At 56.9% G+C, this 16858-nt stretch overlaps 1 protein-coding gene across 5 annotated transcripts in view; it reads right to left on the bottom strand.

The window, feature by feature from the left end:
• Positions 1-753: 753 nt before the first annotated feature.
• The window catches only part of PDE2A (phosphodiesterase 2A), a 91340-nt gene continuing 75235 nt past the window's right edge, over positions 754-16858 (bottom strand). For 4 of the 5 annotated variants that reach the window (XM_047690861.1, XM_047690859.1, XM_047690863.1 and 1 more), the window contains 25 exons: positions 14853-14912; positions 14094-14262; positions 13843-13895; positions 13584-13658; positions 13435-13476; positions 12828-12896; positions 12459-12589; positions 9392-9503; positions 8861-8900; positions 8658-8721; positions 8147-8219; positions 7820-7997; positions 7485-7597; positions 6734-6811; positions 5771-5893; positions 5149-5219; positions 4764-4886; positions 4338-4425; positions 4035-4082; positions 2905-2979; positions 2722-2821; positions 2346-2458; positions 1936-1974; positions 1694-1800; positions 754-1405 (listed from right to left, as the gene is read on the bottom strand). In XM_047690861.1, coding sequence (XP_047546817.1) covers positions 1195-1405; positions 1694-1800; positions 1936-1974; positions 2346-2458; positions 2722-2821; positions 2905-2979; positions 4035-4082; positions 4338-4425; positions 4764-4886; positions 5149-5219; positions 5771-5893; positions 6734-6811; positions 7485-7597; positions 7820-7997; positions 8147-8219; positions 8658-8721; positions 8861-8900; positions 9392-9503; positions 12459-12589; positions 12828-12896; positions 13435-13476; positions 13584-13658; positions 13843-13895; positions 14094-14262; positions 14853-14912 — 2355 coding nt within the window. In that variant the 3' untranslated portion in view covers positions 754-1194. The remainder of the gene's footprint in view (positions 1406-1693; positions 1801-1935; positions 1975-2345; positions 2459-2721; positions 2822-2904; positions 2980-4034; positions 4083-4337; positions 4426-4763; positions 4887-5148; positions 5220-5770; positions 5894-6733; positions 6812-7484; positions 7598-7819; positions 7998-8146; positions 8220-8657; positions 8722-8860; positions 8901-9391; positions 9504-12458; positions 12590-12827; positions 12897-13434; positions 13477-13583; positions 13659-13842; positions 13896-14093; positions 14263-14852; positions 14913-16858) is intronic. The other variant, XM_047690860.1, reaches the window with a different exon arrangement.

The following is a 16858-nucleotide window of genomic DNA, read 5'->3' as shown; positions in this document are numbered from 1 at the left end:
TAGAAAGAAATAGATTTATTTTCATGTACAAAGCGGTCAGCCCACGGGACCATATACAACAGTTGCACAGAATCCTAGAAAAACGCATCTCTCTAAAGGCAACTCAGAATAGGTAAGGCAGGTGGCCCCCCTCCCCCCACCCCACAACACATACAGAACAACACAGAGAAGGGAGAAGCCAGCAGCCGGGCTGACCCAAGAGGCCCGGCCCTATGGGGTTCTCCCAAGCCCCAGGGCACGGGTATATATGGCCTTGAAGAAGATAGGAGCCCTGCTAGGGCTGAGGCAGCCCTCTCTGGCTGCAGGGAGGGGTAAGGGACTTAGGCTAAGAGGGGGGACACTCAGGGGCCCCCTGAGGGACTCAGGGTCGGCTCTCTGCCCTAGGGTTGCAGGGACATTCCACGGCTTCTCCTGGGACTCCACAGAGCCAAGGGGACTTTGATCTAAAAGGGGTCTTAGAAAATGGATTGTCTCACTCTCCTGTCTCACCCACACAAGGGAAGTCACTTGCCCAGGGTCACATAGTCAGGAGGAAGCATTATTGACTCAACTGGCACCTGTCTTCCAGCCCCAGGCACCTTCCTGCCCATCATTCCCATCCTGCTTTCTTCCTGAGCCGCCTCTGCCCAGAGCCCTGAGCTGGCCCTCTGGCAGCTTCTGTGTGGGGCCCGGGCAGCTCCCCAGTTCCCAATGCTCACCACAATTATAGTGGCGATCCTTAGAGTCACCTTCAGCCTCGTGGCTATTTCTAGCCATCCAGCAGAATTAATGACCGTTTCTAAGACCCACTCCCTGCTCACTGAGATGTCCCACTTCCTAGTTGCAGGAGAACCCTGAAAGAGGGAAGAGGGCCAGATCAGGTGATGCAGGAATGGGGCCCAGGAGAAACCATCCAGGCTGCCTCAGAAGGACTTGCCAAGATGTGGTCAGGGCCGCAGAGCGGGTCCCGCTGCTTCTCAGTACCCCCTGTGCTCTCAGAGGGCAAATGTAAAGTCTTGGTGAGGCTGGAAGTCTTGCTTCCATTATACAGACAAGAAAGCTGAGGCCCAGGAAGGTCGGTGCTTGCCCAGGGTCGCACGGTTAAGTCCTGGATTAGAACCTAGGACCTGTGGCTCTGGTCCCAGGACACGGGGGCCAAGCCAGTGCAGGGCTGTTAAGAGGAGGCCTGGGCAAGGAAGGGTCCCGGGGCAGGGCTCATTCAGCATCAAGGCTGCAGCAGCCGTTGACAGGGGCCCTGGTGCCATCCAGGTCAGGCACCTCATACTCCTCGTCCAGGAAGTCCAGCGAGTTGTTGCTCGGGAGGCCGCGGATGGTGAACTTGTGAGACACCTTGGTCCAGTGCTCACGGTTAGAGGCCACGCGCTCGTACAGCTCTGCTGCCTTGGGGAACAGGTCCTGCAGCAGCCTGGGGGTGCAAGGGCGCAGGGGCAGGGCAGAAGTCAGACTGTGAGTAGCAAGGGCAATGCGGGCTATCCCGCAGGTGGAACTTGCACCTGAGTGTGAGGCCTGGGACGGGACGCTCAAGGAGAGCATGAAGTGAAGGCCTCATGTAAGGCCCAGAAAAGGATGGCTGGGCCCAGAGGCCACCCGGTGCATCAGCTGGAGCTCAGAAGCCCAGTCCCTGGGTCTGCCGCAGCCAGCCCCATCCCCTAGGCAGCCGCCCCACCCCCCCTTCGCCCCCGAACTCTCTCACTTGTAGATGGGCATTGCGATGTGCTCCATGAAGCTGATCTGCAGCTCAGGGATATAGGCCTTCTCCCGGTCCATCATCTCCATCGGCCTGTTGCCCATGGCCTTCTCCTGTAGGCAGCAAGTTGTCAGGCCTGGCTCCTTCTCCCTCAGTCAGGCACCAGGAAGAAACTAACCCAGCCCTTCCCAGTCCCAGGCCTGGGACCCTCCCCGCAACATGGACACCCAGGGTTATGCCCCACATACCAAGTCTCCCTGGGAGAAGAACTCTTTGTAGATCAGCTCCTGAAAGGCCAGCACTCTCGTCACACTCTGTGCATGGGCTCTGTCTACGTGAGCTCCTCTATAGCTCATTCCCAAGATGGCAAACTGAGGCAGCCCTCAGCCCCACCTCAGGCCCAGTTTGGCAGGGGGACAGCCCCAGATGGGATCAAGTGGCTGCATTCTGGCCCCCCTTCCACCAGCCACTGACTTGCTGTGTGACACCCAGTGAGTCCATGCCCCTCTCTGAATCTCCCCATCTGTCGCCCTGAACGGATCTAGGTTTCTGTCTCCCCAAAACTGAGCCAGACTGAGCTTGGCCCAGAGAGGGTGTCTGGGCCACAGGAGCCACACAGAACTGGGCAGGCAGCTTCTCAGGGAGGGGCAGCACTTACAGCAATCTTCCTGGTCGTCTTCCAGCCCTTGGTCTGGTCAGAGAGGTCACAGGAGGTCATAAGGAGGCAGAGGAGGAGGCTGTGGTGCTGCTTGTTGGTCCGGTCATAACCTACTGTTGGGGAGAGGATGGGGTCAAGGACCCAGGCCCCTCTGTCTGAGGGCAAGACCCCAGGGCCCCACCCTCCATGCATGGCTCAGGAAATCCAGCACCCTGGATGGGAGCCAAAGGGCTGGGTGCTGGATCTGCCTGGGTCTGGTGCCTCGATGCTGGGCACGGGGGCAGGGGGTATCTAAACCCCTGGAGCTGCTCTGCAGGCACATCACCCTCTTGGTGGTCCTTCCCCAACCCCAAGGTCCGGGGTTAACAACAGGCACCTTCAGCCATCTTCTGGAGGTCTTTGAAGATGCGAAGGTGATGGGCCAGGTCGGTGGCCAAGATGATGTCCCGCATCAGGTCCAGCATACGCTGATAGTCCTGGGCCGGGGTGGGGGGAATGTCAAGGCCTCCTGCCAGACACCCCCACCCACTCCCTCGGCTCCTTCCCCTGACCCCATTACCTTCCGGGAGAAGTGGTCGAAGATGTTGCAACCATGGGTGTTGAGGATGGCGATGGCCTGAGCGAAGTGGTGTCTCTGGGGAGCAGGGAGAGGAAAGATGGGGCCCCAGTGGGGACTGGGGGCACTGTTTACCGCTGACCCCAAGAGAGGTAGCAGGCCCAGTACAGCTCCAGCCCCCCAAGGTGAGCACAGCAGGCAGACGCAGGGAGTCTGGGGACCTGGTTCCCATTTTGGGCTCTGTTGCAGGCCTCTGTGTGACCCTGGGCAAGTCCCTGCAGGCCCTGAGCCTCAGGTCCCTCAGCTGTCACATGGAGGGACACAACCAGGCAAACTCTGAGAGCCTCTCAAACTGGAGTGATTCTTAAATGATCCCTCAGAGTCCTAGACACTAATTCATGCAGCAAACATTTGTTTGCTGACAAAGAAAGGCAGTGATGAGGAGAGGGCAAGGCCCCTGTCTCTAGATGCTGATGGGCTGTCACTCGGAGGAGCAGCAGGCTTAGCCCAGGGCACAGCGGGCAAAAGCAGGGCTGCCAGGTGGCCTCCTGGGAGGGAGTGAGCCCCTTGTCTCCCAGGGGCATGCAAGCAGGGGCAGTCTCCAGAGGGGTGTTGTGGGTGGGGGGGCAGTGTGGGGCAAGGTGACCTTGAAAATTTGACTTCTACTGTGTGCCAAGCCCTGTGCCAAGGGCAGAGAATTCAGAGATGTCTCAGATTTTGTCCCTGCCCCGAGGAGCGTCCATCTGGGGGGTGGACAGACCCAATTCAAACAACTTAAAGCAAAACTGGGAGTGACGGGCGCAGAGCCATCCTAGGCCTGGTGGGGAGCGGGATGCACAGGGCATTCCCAGACACACAAAGAGAAACATGCTAAATACAAGTCCTCCCTGTGCAAACCTGGGCTCGGGCAGAATCCGAAGGCTGACTCACACCCCCATCCACACCGGCACCTCTCCACACCCATCCAGCCAAAGGAACCAGACATGCCCTGGGCGCGGGGGTGGTGACAGTCCACAGGGCCTGTCTGGAGAGCAGGACTTGGGAATAGGAGCAGCTGGGTCACAGTCTAACTACTTAAGTCACCAACCTTAAGAGGATCATGGGTACAGGGATATTAGGTAGAACGGTGGTACCTCCATGACAGAGCCCTCGGAGCTGTAGAGCGCAGCCAGCACAGATTTCTGGAAGAACCCCGGAAATCTCCATCACTCTTCACATCCAGATGTAAGTGCCTGCCACATTAGGCTAGGCATTGCCCTGTCCTCCCCGCCCCTTACAACTCTCCTATCTTAGAGCCCTTGCAAAGCCTCAAGGAGCCTCCTCCCAGCTCTAAACCAGCTCCTGGTCTCAGCAGCTCCCACCTCCCCTCAGGATGCAGGGCTGAGACTCCCAGACACCCCCAGGAGGGTACCCCCATGGGGAGGGCAGAGTCTCACCGAGGCCACCTGGAAGGAGTTGTTTGTGCCTCTGTGGTCCAGGTCATGACACATGCAGGAAATAAACAAGGCGAAGATCTCGATGTCCCTGGTTGGGAGGCAGCAGGGAGAGGGAGATCAGCCCCCTCCCACACAGCCAGAGGAAGAATGGCTGCATGAGTTGTCTGGGAGCCACCAGAGGAGCTCGGGACGCCTGGGTCCCCTTCCTGGAAAGCAGCCCTGATTTGGAGTTTCATAGGCTCATTGTTCCAGGTGTATGTGACTCTGAGCAAGTCCCACCTGGAAAACAGGACTATGCAACCTTCGTCACGACACCCTTAGGAGGATCCCAGGAGGTGGTGCATGTTGGGGGCCTGCTACAATGGGAAGGGGACTCCAGTGGCAGCCAGACATTGGTGCGGAGGAGAGGTTGGCGCAGCCACTCACTCGAGGTAGTTGGAGAGCTCCAGATTCTTGTAGAGCAGGTAGCAGAAGTGGGAGACAGAAAAGGCGTGCATCCAGTTGTGGTAGGGGGGATCCCGGTAGCCCTTCTTCACCATCAGACAGAACCTGGGGGGAGGAGAGAGAGCAGCAGAGGGGCCTCAGGCTCTCCTTCTCCAGGAAGCCCTTCAGGGTCTGCCTTGCCCCATTCCTTTCCTTTACTCATGGTCCCAGGGGCTAGGAATTGCCCCACTCCGACACACCGGGCCACTCCCAGTCATCCTCAGAGACCCCTTCCCAGAGTGCTGGGGCAATGGATATGAGAGTAGAGGACAGAGTGGGACAAAGCCCGGGGCTCCCCGCCCGTAGAGGGGAAAGCTGGGGTGCGCACCGGGCCAGAGTCGGGCAGTCGATTTTGTAGTTGTTGATGAAATTCATGTCCTGCAGCATGCTTAGAATGGCCTGGAGAGAGCAAAAGGGGGGGGACCAGAAGGACTGTGAGTTTTGAAATGACTCTCCTGCCTTGGGCCTTCTTGAAGCCTACAGAACTTTGGAATCTCAGAGCTTTAGATCTAAACCAGAGAACCATTAAAATAACAACAACAACAACAAAAACCCCCGAAAACCAAAAACCAAAAACCCAGAGAACCACGAAATGGTAGAGCCAAGCATTCTCAGAGCCATGAGCTTTCAGAAATGGGATCTAAGAATTCTTGTAACCAAGTTCACACAAAATCTTAGAAAACCAGGGAGGGCCTGCTAACCCTGAGACCACATGCCCTGGACATTGATGGTTCTGGAGCAGCCTTCGGTGGTCATCCAGTCCAGCCCCTGAGCCCTGGGAAGGCCCCGTGGTCCATGCTGGCAGACCACATGCCCACTCCATCTCCAAGGGAGGCTCTCTAGTCTTTGGTGATGACTGTCTTGCCAGGAAGCTCCTGTCCACGTCTAACTTAAATCTCTGGCTGACATCCTCCACCTCTTAACAGTCATATGGGGAAGGGCCAGCTCACCATGGAAGTGTCATCCTCGGGCAGAGAGCGAGGGGTGTAGGTGAAATTGGCAAAGTTGGAGTCAATGGCAGCCACAGGCTGGATTCCGTCATGGAGGAGTTTGGTGTATTCATCATCGGAGACCTAGAGGGGACCAACCAGAGTGTTAGAGGATGGCCTCCACCTCCACCCAGTGTCCTCATCCTCAAAATCCCATAGTGGGGGGGACCCCCCCACCCAAAATGCACCCTCACTAGGCAAGAGATCCCCGTTGTCCAGCCCACCCACTGTGCCTCCTTGCCCGTGAGAACCCCCATCTGTAACAGCCTATCCTCAGCAAAGACAGGGAACACCCCTTCACGATACCCCCCAAATAACGCCAGCCTTTCACAGACACTAACTTGAGGGTTCCTTCCTTCAGGGGGAATGTCCCAGAGTCTAACCTCAGTCCTTCCAACCACAGCTTTGACCCTACCCACAAAGTCTGGGACCCTTTGATTTGGACACAGGTGAGAGGAAAATGACCACCACACACTTTGAACTAAAGCCTGGGACCGTTTTTCTGAAACTGAGTCCGGGAATGAGATAGGCTATCAGCAGACTGTGGGGGACTGTAGGACCACAGTACCTAGGGGAGCTGGCGGAGGGCCCTGAGTGAGCTTCCTAGCCTTCAGTGATTTTTAAGGTGGGAGTTCTCCCCAGATGTGGGGAACATCAGGCTGAACCAAGTTGCTCCCTGGGCTGGGTCCTGCTGCCAGCCTTGGGGCTAAACCATAACCTGCTTGAAAGAAGATGCCGTGAAGGAAAGCAGGAGAACAGGAGGCTTGCCATTGCTCTGGGTCTATTCTTATCTTTAAGAGAGGGCAATCAGAAAACCCAGGCTGGTCCTGGGCCCCTGAGGAACTGGGAGGCAGGGAAGAAACAGGTGGGTTGCAGGAAACCCTGGGATCCTGAGAAGAAGGACAGACTCCGTGTAGGCCTCACCTTCATGTGGTACATCATCATCTCGTTGGCTAGGTGGCTGCGATACTGGGCCTCATTCACTTTCTTGTATAGGAGGGACTGGGGGAGAGAGGGAAAGATGGGGCTCAAGCAAAGGGGCTATGAAATCTTAGAATGCCCAGGACAGGGACAAAGGGATCAGACAGAACCCCCTTCCTGTCCCATGCTGACCCTAGTCCAAGCCTTCAAGCTCCAGCCCAGAGTAGGGAGCACCCTCCGACTCCCCCACCAAACCTCCCTCCCCTTGCTCCTCCTCCCCAGGTCTTCTTGGCATTTGATCTGGCACTTTGCACCCCCTCCTGAGCCTGTCCCAGTCTTCAGTCACGGAGTCTGAGTCCCAAAGCAGGGAAAGAGAAGCAAGGAAGTGGGAGAGCCTCAGGAACCTAGTGGTTGGCTTCTCTGAGCCAGAACTGCCAATTCTGGACAATGAGACCCAACGTTTCCCAAAAAGAAGCTAACCAGGGGCTTGGGTTGAGGTTGCTTTGGGAAGGGATGGGCAATAATGACAACTGGAGTCTTCCCTGATCCTAGAAGGCTAACAGGACAAGATAGTATATAGTAATAGTATACTGATTTTCAGATGGGAAACAGGCCAGAGGTGACCAGCGGGCACTGTAGGCTGTACAGTGACCCAGAGCAGAACTCCGAGTCACAGACCCGTGCTCTGGACAAAGTCAATGAGGAGAGGATAACAGAAGGTCCTCCACTGGCTCTAGGCCCTGTCCCCACTCACATGGGCTATGCTGATGCCACAGTAGATGGAGAAAGCAGTCGCCAAGTCCTCATCGAACTTGCTGAACCATGGTCCGTTAATCTTGTTCACCAGCTCGGCCACACCGATGACCTCTGAGGACCAGAGAGGGGCTAGCACCAGCCGGTGGGTGTGTCCGGTGGCGTCTGCCTTCCCAGGGTGTCCTCAAGGGACTTCCGGGCCTGGGTAACTGCAAGGCCTTTCTGCTGTAGGACTCTAGGAAGGTGGGGAAGGGTCGCCAACCCTCCGCTCGGCTCCGCCCCATCCTGCCCAGGCCCCGCCCCGCCCGGCTTCCCGGAGCCGCCCGGAGCTCGCACCCTGGTTCTCGTTCTTGATGGGGAAGCAGAGGATGTTGCGCGTGCGGAAGCCCGTGCTGTCGTCCACGCCGCGGTAGAAAAGCGGGTGCGCGTACGCGTCTGGGATGTTCAGGATCTGGCCGGTGGTTGCCACGTGGCCCGCAATGCCCTGGTCAGCCGGGATGCGGATCTCGTAGCTCTGCCGGGGGGCGGTAACCGAGTAGGGAGGAAGTCAGCGGCCCGCCAGGGAGCCGACCGTGGACTGTCCCTTCTGTTCCCTCGCCGCCCTGCGGACTCCTGGCTCCCAGAACTACGGCCACACCCGCCCTCCGCGCGGCCGCGCCTCACCTCGTCATCCACCACACCCCCGTCGAACACCTTGGCCACCAGCTCATTCTGGTCCAGCAGGAACACGGAGCAGCTGTGGGGAGATAGCCTCAGTCCACAGCGCCCTGACACCCCTCTCTGACCACCCACCCTCCACACACTTCTCACGACTTAGGGCAAAGCCCAGATTTCTGAAGCCTGGAAGGAGTGCTCCGTTACGAGACCCTCTGGAGAGTTGGCTGACTCCAGACATAAATGCATCCCAATGATTTTTTTTCCCTCCTTGTAGCGGCTACTGTGTGCCAGGCACTGTGTTAGGAGCTGGGGATCCGTGGGCAGCAAAGGGACCCCCCCCCTCCACTGTCATTGGACGTTACTAGTAAGGGACACAAGCATGAAATAAAGGATCATACAAAACATGGCAGGGTCCCACAAGGAGGCAGTTGGGGGGAGGGGAGAGGGAAAAGGAAAAAGGGGATGAGGCCTGAGGACTGGGGCCTCTGCTTCCCCACCCTGAGGTAGATTCGCTTACATCTCAGCATTGCTGAGGTTTCTGGCCTCTGTGATGATCTCCTGGAGCAGGACAGAGACATCATCTGTGGGTGGGAGAAGCGTGGACGGCAGTGATGAGACCAGGCTAGAGTGCCAAGAACAAGCCTTCTCACCTTTCCTCCCCAAAACGCCTACCCCCACTCCCACCCCACAGCTGGGCATGGAGGAGGACAGTTCACTCACCCAGGTGAGTGAATAGGTTCTTTGCTACTTGGAGAAGAGCCTGGAATAGAGAGAATGAAGATCGTAGGGGTTGGCGTTGCAGAGGGGTCCCCCTCTCCAGCCCCCTGCCTCCAATGTTTCCTGAGTCTTCTCATTCCTCCTCTCGGGCTCTCTGGTCATGCCGGGGACTGGCAGAGTCTAATTATATCATCTGGCTACCAACTGAAGGAGTGGGAAGTACAGCCCCAGTGAAGGAGCACAGTAATCTGGAGTCTCAGGCTCTCCCTCACATCGGGCTAACGCTGCCCAGATGTTGCTGTAGTACCCAAGTTGAACACTAGAGGACGATCGCACATAGAGCCTGCAGCCAGCAGCGGGCTGGCCTGAGGAGCCACTGACCCACCTCCCTCTTTAAGAAGCCTCCAGGGCACTAGGTAGCTAACCTTCCTGCCATCAGTCCAGAAAGACAGGGGCTTTTCCCTATGAGTGATGCTCTGGGGCTGAGAGCTGGGTGACTTCATCTCCACGAGAGGCTCATAGTAGGTGACTCACCTGGCACTCACACTTGAGCTTTTGCTCCTTCTGGAAGGCCAGGGTGCTGGTGAGCACAGTGCTCGTGTAGTGGAAGCAGTGCTGGATCACACGCTCATCCTGGTCTGTGAACCTGGGACAGGGGGGCAGGGGTCACCAGAAAGGCAGTGGACAGCGGTCTTCGGTCTTCCCTCCCTGTTTCTCCTTGCTTCCATTTCCCCAGGAAGTCCACTCAGAGATGCATGAGCTAAACATCACTCCCCTCTACCCGGGCTGCTCGCGGCATAGGCAGCTGAGGCCAGCTTCCCCCTCAGACTGGGGGCTTTCTGAGGGGAAGGCTCTAATCTCCCTCAGACCAAAATGTGTTTTCCTCCTCAAACTATTGTTTCTTGAAGCCAGAGCTATGTCCCCTTCCACTGACTTTGGATTTATCCAAACTGAAGTTGGGTTCCCCCCTCAGACTAGACACTTGCTTGGGCCAGAGCTGGGTATTCTCCTGCTCTTCCCCAGAGGCCACCAGCCTCAGGGAGGGGCAGTGGTCCCACCCTGTCTCGTCCAGCTTCTGTCACTGTCCTACTCTTCCAACTCTGCAGGCTGTGATTTGGTGCCACCATAAATTCTAACGTGGCTGTGAGGAGGAGCCCATCTCTCTCAGAGCTAGCTCCCATTTGGCAAGATGGCCCCTGGTCCTGCTGAGGTCATTCAATCTGGCCACCGAGTGACAGGGAGTTCTGTGGGGCTGGATGGACCAAGCTAGGGAGGATCTGCGCTGGAGACATGGGTTAGCCTCTCCAAGTGGGGGCCTTAGGAATGAGGGGGAGAAGCATGCCTCTAAGATCTTGACCTCTCAGCCCCCAGATTTCCCTGCCTAAGCTTCTCCCCATTTTATGGCCGGTCTCGGTGCTCCTTTGCCAGGGTATCCCCCACTCCTGCTGGCTGCCTCATGCTTTGGGTCTAGATCCCTGTCCCCACCATCCGGTATCCTCTCCCCACCTTCCCTAGTACAGCATGTGAGTTCCCTCAGTCTGGTCCCGCTCACCTCTGTCCCCATATCTATGGGTGTCTCTCATACTAAGCCTTACTGAGATCCTCATCATTCTGAGAAAACCTCAGGCTCTTTCACACCTTCACGCTTTTCCCCACACTGTTCGCTCTGCCTAGAATACCTTTCCCACCCTCCTCCCTCTCCGCCCTGAAAATAAACTTCAAATCTTGAAGGCAGGGACCATGACTGTGTCACCCAGTGCAGAACTGGTGCCAGAGAGATAAATGGGAGGTGTCTGCTAAGTGCTTTAACTGTATTCTATGTCTGCCCTGGCCACCAGCCCCCTCACACTCCCAGCTCAAGGGACTCTGGGGTCCCTGTTCTTTGGGCTCCAGGCAGCTTGTCTGCCATCCCTGCTCTGAGCGGAATCCCACCTTGTCTCATACACTCATTCAGCACTCACTCCCTGAAATGTGTGGGACCCAGAGATGCCTACAGAGCTGTCACCAAGCCCCATCTCATTTCCCTTCTGATGCCACCTCTCCTCCAGGTCTAAGGACGTCTCAGAGCCCAGTCCCCCAGCCAGCAGCCAGAGGTCACAGCCCCTGCTGAACCCCCTCTCTCTGTACTCCCCTCCCGAGGGACCTTTCTGAGGCCACCTGAGCAGTCCAGGGCTGGACACAGTAGATGCCCGATGTGTGCTTGCTAAACAATGTAAATGCTCCCACCAGTAGGACGCCAAGCACGGATGACACAGATCCCACATCCTTCCTGCCTCAGCGGGTTCCGCTTCAGCCCCATCTTCACTTCCCCAGGCCTAGCTCCCCTGCCTGCAGAGCTCTGCGCTGGCAGGTCCTGCTCCTCAGGCCTACAACTCCCAGATCTCTGCCTCACCCTTGCAGACACCATGCCCAGGCTTTCTGACATCTCAGTCATCCCAACATCCCCAGTGTCCACTCTCTGCAGGACCTACAGCCCAGACTGCTTGCTGGAGCCCCAGGGGCCAAGCATTTTGTCAGTATGTCCGTATCCTGGAATCAGGACTCACCCCCCACCCGCCTGCTCTTCCCTCCTTGTGCGACTCAGGCACAGTCTGAGAGAGCAGTGGACCACATGTGGCAGCACTCACATACGGAGCCTGTGCCCAGGACAGACACAGCTCCCTGGTCACGGCACCATTTCCCACTCAGTTAACCTCCATGCTCAGCCCACTCCTGCAGGCAGCTCTTACCAAGTAATGAGCTGGAGTAGGACATGAAATCTATTTACAATTCCACTTCTAGACCCCAAATCTGACCTCAGTTCTTGAGAATAGCTTCCTAAGCCTCTTTTCCTGACTCTGCCCTTCCCACCACTGTTTTTCTAGGATTCTTAGAGCTGCCCTGTCAGTGTCTCTACAGCTTATCCCAACCCCCCATCTCTTCCCTTTAGCCCCTGTCCACAGTGTCAGTGGTGCACTCTGGGTCCCAGAGAGTTCACCTATCCCAGAGCTCACCACCCTCCATCAGGGCAGTTTCCAGCAGAAGTGCCAAAAGAGGGTGAAGGCAAGTGGGGGAAAGGCCAGTTCTCTCTAAGAGTAGATAATCCAAACTAGAGGAAGTGGGCAAAAGAAGGGGAACTGACTTGGACCTCAACATGATTTTATTTTTATTTTTTTAAGGTTTTATTTATTTATTTGACAGAGAGAAAGACAGAGAGAGAGATAGAGCACAAACAAGCAGGGGGAGCACCAGGCAGAGGGAGAAGGAGAAATAGGTTCCCTACTGAACAGGGAGCCCAATGTGGGGCTCGATCCCAGGGTCCTGGGATCATGACCTGAGCTGAAGGCAGATGCTTAATGGACTGACCGACCCAGGTACCCCTCAACATGATTTTAAATAAGCCAAAATGGGTGATGGAGAGTCACCAATGACCTGTGTCTCAGCCAGAAGAAGCTGCAGCACCTTCAGAATCTCCTAGGCTCCTGCACCAACAAACCTTTTGGCCCACCACTGCTGGGACGGTGTCCCCTGCCTGGAGCCTTTCCCTCACTGTGGCCCTAGCAGAGCCCTGCCCAGCCTCTCAGCTCCACCTCCCGATCCATGTCACCCAACCAAGACTCACAGGTCTCCTCCAAGCTTGTTGAAGGCGCAGGCCAAGGCCACTACCTGGTCGGTGGCCCGGCTGATGACAGGGACGCAGAGCATGGCCTGCAGCTCACAGCCCAACATGCTCTGCAGCTGTTGCACATCCTCCTGCAAAGGGGAGGGGTGTCAGGGTGGGGATGGAGGGAGGGAATGTGCTTCTTCCCAATCCCACCACCACACTCTGCAACAGGCAATTCTAAGGGGCTCCTGAGGAATGGGAAGCACTAAACATGGGGGTGGCTTGGAAGAAAGTCCCTGGGGCTTGTCTCCCCCGTTCACAAGCTGCCTTCTCCCAGAGACCCTGTCCCTTTCCCTCCTCCCCCAGTCCGGCCAGTCCATGGCTTACAGAAGTGAGATCTTTCAGCTGGATAGACTTCTTATCTTCCACCACATGGCCCAGGCGCCCTGTCGTCAGCTGAGGAGTGAGAAGAGGCTGAGTCAGGGCTCGGCTCTCTCCAAGGTCAGGTGACCTCAGACTCAACACCCCTCCCAAATCTGTAAGTTCCAGCAACTTCTTCAGTAAATACAAACAGTGGATAGAGTCAATACTGGAGAGTTGGGGTGGAAGGTGGGGTGGAAATTCTGCTCTTGACCAGAATCCCCTTCGGAAGACATTAGGGTTTTCCCTAATTAGAAGAGAGAAAAGCAAACTCCACAGAGAGTGGAACTCAACAGATTCTAAGAGCCAAATCCAGAAATATTCCAACAGAAGTGAACTGGTCCCAAGTAAGCCTTTCTATAGATTGTAAGAGGTCTCTCCTAATGGATCCTGTTCATGACAGATTGTGATCTCTCATAACATTTCTAAATAGATCCTAAGATCCAGATAATTCCAGCAGATTCCAAGAGATTCTAGCAGAGATCCCCGTCTCTCTGGCCAGCTCCCTGGAGCCCCTCACTGGCCCTAACTCCTCCCACAGACTCCCAACACTGAGGATGGATGGGGGACTCACCGGAAAGCTGGTTTCCTCCTGTAGCACTTTATCTCCAATGACCTGAGGGGCAAAGTGGCGGCACCGGTTAAAGGGTGGGCAAGACTGTTCCCCTCGGAGACCCGGGTCCCCCGCCCCCTCTCCAATCCACAGTGGACCTGGGCCCTCACCTTACAGGAAAGCTGGAGATTGTCCTCGGACACCAGCAGGAGGCAGCAGCGAGATGCCTGGGTTTCCTGCTGCAGCTGAGAGGCAGGGACCAAGGGAGCCGCTGACCGCGGATCTGGGGCCACCCCCACTCCCCACCCTCTCGCCTCTCCGAGGCTCCTCAGGTAGGAGAAGGGGAGGGCGGGGCGCCGGAATCTGATTGAGAAGGGCCCTAGGTCCCTGGAGGACCACCGGGGACGGGGGAGAAGCACGTGCACTCACGTATTGGAGGACTTTGAGCTGCAGGGAAGAGGCGTCGAGGTCGTAGAGTTCCCCTGCAGTGGGGAAGCGCGGAGCAGAGGGAAGACTCATCGACTCCCCCAGGGGTGCTCCACCTGCCGGCCCGGCCCGTAGACCTCCCTTGCACTTGCCACTCGGGTCCCCCCATCCCGGGCGCACCACACTCCGTAGGCCCGTCCCTTCCAGGTTAGATCCCGTCGGGCCCCGGGGCCCCGCCCCCGCCAGGTCCTCACCGCACAGCTGTAGGATCTTCCGGTCCTGGTCTGTGTACGCGACGCCGCCCTTCTGGTCTGCCGCCGCCGCCGCCGCCGCCGCCGCCGCCGGGGGGTTCTGGACCGCTTCGGAGGCCGCGCTGAGCCCGCGCTGCTGCAAGGCCTGCACCCTTCGCAGGGCCACCAGGGTCTGGGACAAGCCGAGTGGTCAGCGAGTCACTCGCCCCACCTGTACGACGCTCGCCGCCGCCTGGAGACCTTCGCCTTTGCTCCGTCGTCCTGCGGTGCTTGTTGCTCCCAACCCCAGTCCCAAACAATTCAGCCCTTAGTGCTCTACCCACCCGTGGGCTCCCAGTGCCCCAGGAGCATCCTTCAGTCCTTGAACAGCTAGGGACAGGGTTTTTCCCCCTGGCTGGCCTCCAGGCTCTTACTAGACCGGGCGGGGTCAGATTTCTCCGTTTCTCTGGCACTCAGGGAGTTGGAAGGCCTTGTTAAAGTCACAAACTCCTGAAGTCTCAGGATCATTAAGTACATAGTCCTTCCTAAGTATTGACAAGGTATCTGACTTGCCTTATCTCATTGAACCATAAGCAAGTCCGTGCTATCTTTATCCTCATTTTCAGATGTGAAACTGAGGCCCAGAGAGGGTTAAGTGACTTGCTCAAGGTCACATGGCCCAAAGATGGTGGACAGGAACCCAGGTCTGTCCAGATCATCTTCCTACCAGTTGTGGTGAGGTCTTCAGCAGCCCCCATCTTACCCGGCCCTACCCCCACTCACATGCTTCTCCACCGCCTGCAGGCTCCACTCTTCACTGTCGCTCAGCTGGCCACAGTGCACCTGAAGGAATATGAGAGGGGGACCACCTGTGACCTCCCCTAGGCTCCTGTCCCATGCCCAGCACACACCTGTCACCACCAACACATCCACACCCCAGTCTGTGGGCCTCAATGATAAGCCTATCCTTCTGACCAAGCAGATGGCTCCAAGAAAATCCCCTCCTCCAGGAAGCCTTCTAGGGCTAATCCAAAGAAAGATCTCTGCCTTTTCAGACACTGTCCCATTAACAGCACAACCCAGGTGTCCAGTGAGGGAAAGAGGGGGTGACCTTGGACCCCTTTCCATCTCCCAGCCCATGGAGCCCCTTAGGCGCTGATTATGGAATCAGTGGTATTAGCCTCAGCCCCCAGCTCTATACTTTCCGAGTTGAGGCTTGAGCTGCCCTTGAGTCTGCAGTAAGGGAAGAGTTTCAACATTTATGATGCATTTGCCGAGCCTAAAGAACTTGGGAGGAAGGTTGGGAGAATGGATGATGGAGTGTAAGTGCTTGCCTTACACGTGTGGGATTCTCACCAGCCTGGAAGGCAAGCTTCCATCCTGCACATGAACCAAGGCCCAGAAAGGTTGTATTGCCTTGCCCATGGTCACACAGCAGAAAGTGGCAGAGTCTGGGAGAGCACCAATCACTCCCTCCCCTTGTCTGCCCATACCTTCCCCTCTCAGGATCCACCCTCAGCCCTTCCACCCCCCATCATCTATCATCCAACTTCCCCGTGTCAAATCATGAGGAATACCCTTAGCGCAGCTTCTATACTTTGTGAACACTCTTCCCTGACCCCTGCATGGGCTCTTGGTAAGAAAAATGGGGGGGGGGGTGGCAGTCTGGGAGCCCACAGCAGGTCCTGCCAGCTCCCCACCTGCGTCACCAGCTTCCTGTGCCTACTCAGAGCTGCTTGCCACCTGCAGGGCTCTCCACAGTCACTGCACTGGGGTCCCTCCTTAATCCTCCCTCCCCACGCAGCAGCCCCCATCCGCCTCTGCTCTAGGTCCCCTGCCTGGAGCAGATGGAGAGGAGGAGCCCAACAGGTTCTCAGAAAGCTCACAGTCTGGCTGGGGTGGGATGGAGTGGGGGATGCAATTGGTGGGGTGCAGAACCTCAGACCTGAAGAAGTAGGAGAGGGCAGATGGTATCAGTGGGAACCTCAGGGTTGTGGGGGCTCCGAGGGGAAGGGCATTAGGGAGGCTTCAAGAACTGGCACTGAAGTATGGGGAGGACAGGTGGAACCTGAAGAGAGGGGACACTGCAGCCAGGGGTGTCCTGGCAGGGCTGGCTAAGAGGTGGCATGGGGATGGGAGGACCAGGGCAGGGGTAGGATCCACGGTGCCACAGGGGGAAGAGCCTTGAGTGCAAGGCAAAGGAATTGGACTTTAGCTTCACTGTACTGGGGATCCATGGCAGACTCTAGCATCTGTGGACCAGAGATGGTTGTTGAAGGTTAAGTTCTGGACGAAGTGCCACCATCTAGGACTCCCGCAGGACAGGGAGTTGAAAGAGGCTGGGAGCATAGTTGATTTGTGTATGGCTTACATAAACATGTCAGTATTTTACTGTTAGTAGATGGGGGAGGCTATCCTTCTTATTCCTTCCACCTGGACCCGTCTCTCAGGAAAAGGGAAGATTGGGACCCCTCCAGGACTATGCGACAACCAGTTCCTGGGTTGACAACACAGCCTGGTGCCAACACAGAGCTGGGAGACCGAAGGAGAGCTTCAGAAGGCTGGAGACAGGGACGTTCTCCTGTACCCCTTGGACTCCTCCCACCCCCCAGCCCAGCGCAGCCTCCTGGGCTGCCTCAGCCCATCCCCACCCAGCCTATGCATGAGCCCACACACATTCTCCTGAAAAGCCTCAGCACCTGCCCCTACGCTCACTTTTCCATGGAGATGCTCAGGCATGTGGGCACACGTGGAGTGGAGTCCCAGACTCAAAGGCATCCACATATCCA

The sequence above is a fragment of the Lutra lutra genome, chromosome 10, assembly GCF_902655055.1.
Source record: "Lutra lutra chromosome 10, mLutLut1.2, whole genome shotgun sequence".
In the NCBI taxonomy this organism is placed as follows: domain Eukaryota; kingdom Metazoa; phylum Chordata; class Mammalia; order Carnivora; family Mustelidae; genus Lutra; species Lutra lutra.
The sequence above is the reverse complement of the archived record's forward strand: the minus strand, read 5'-3'. Positions and strand labels throughout refer to the sequence as shown.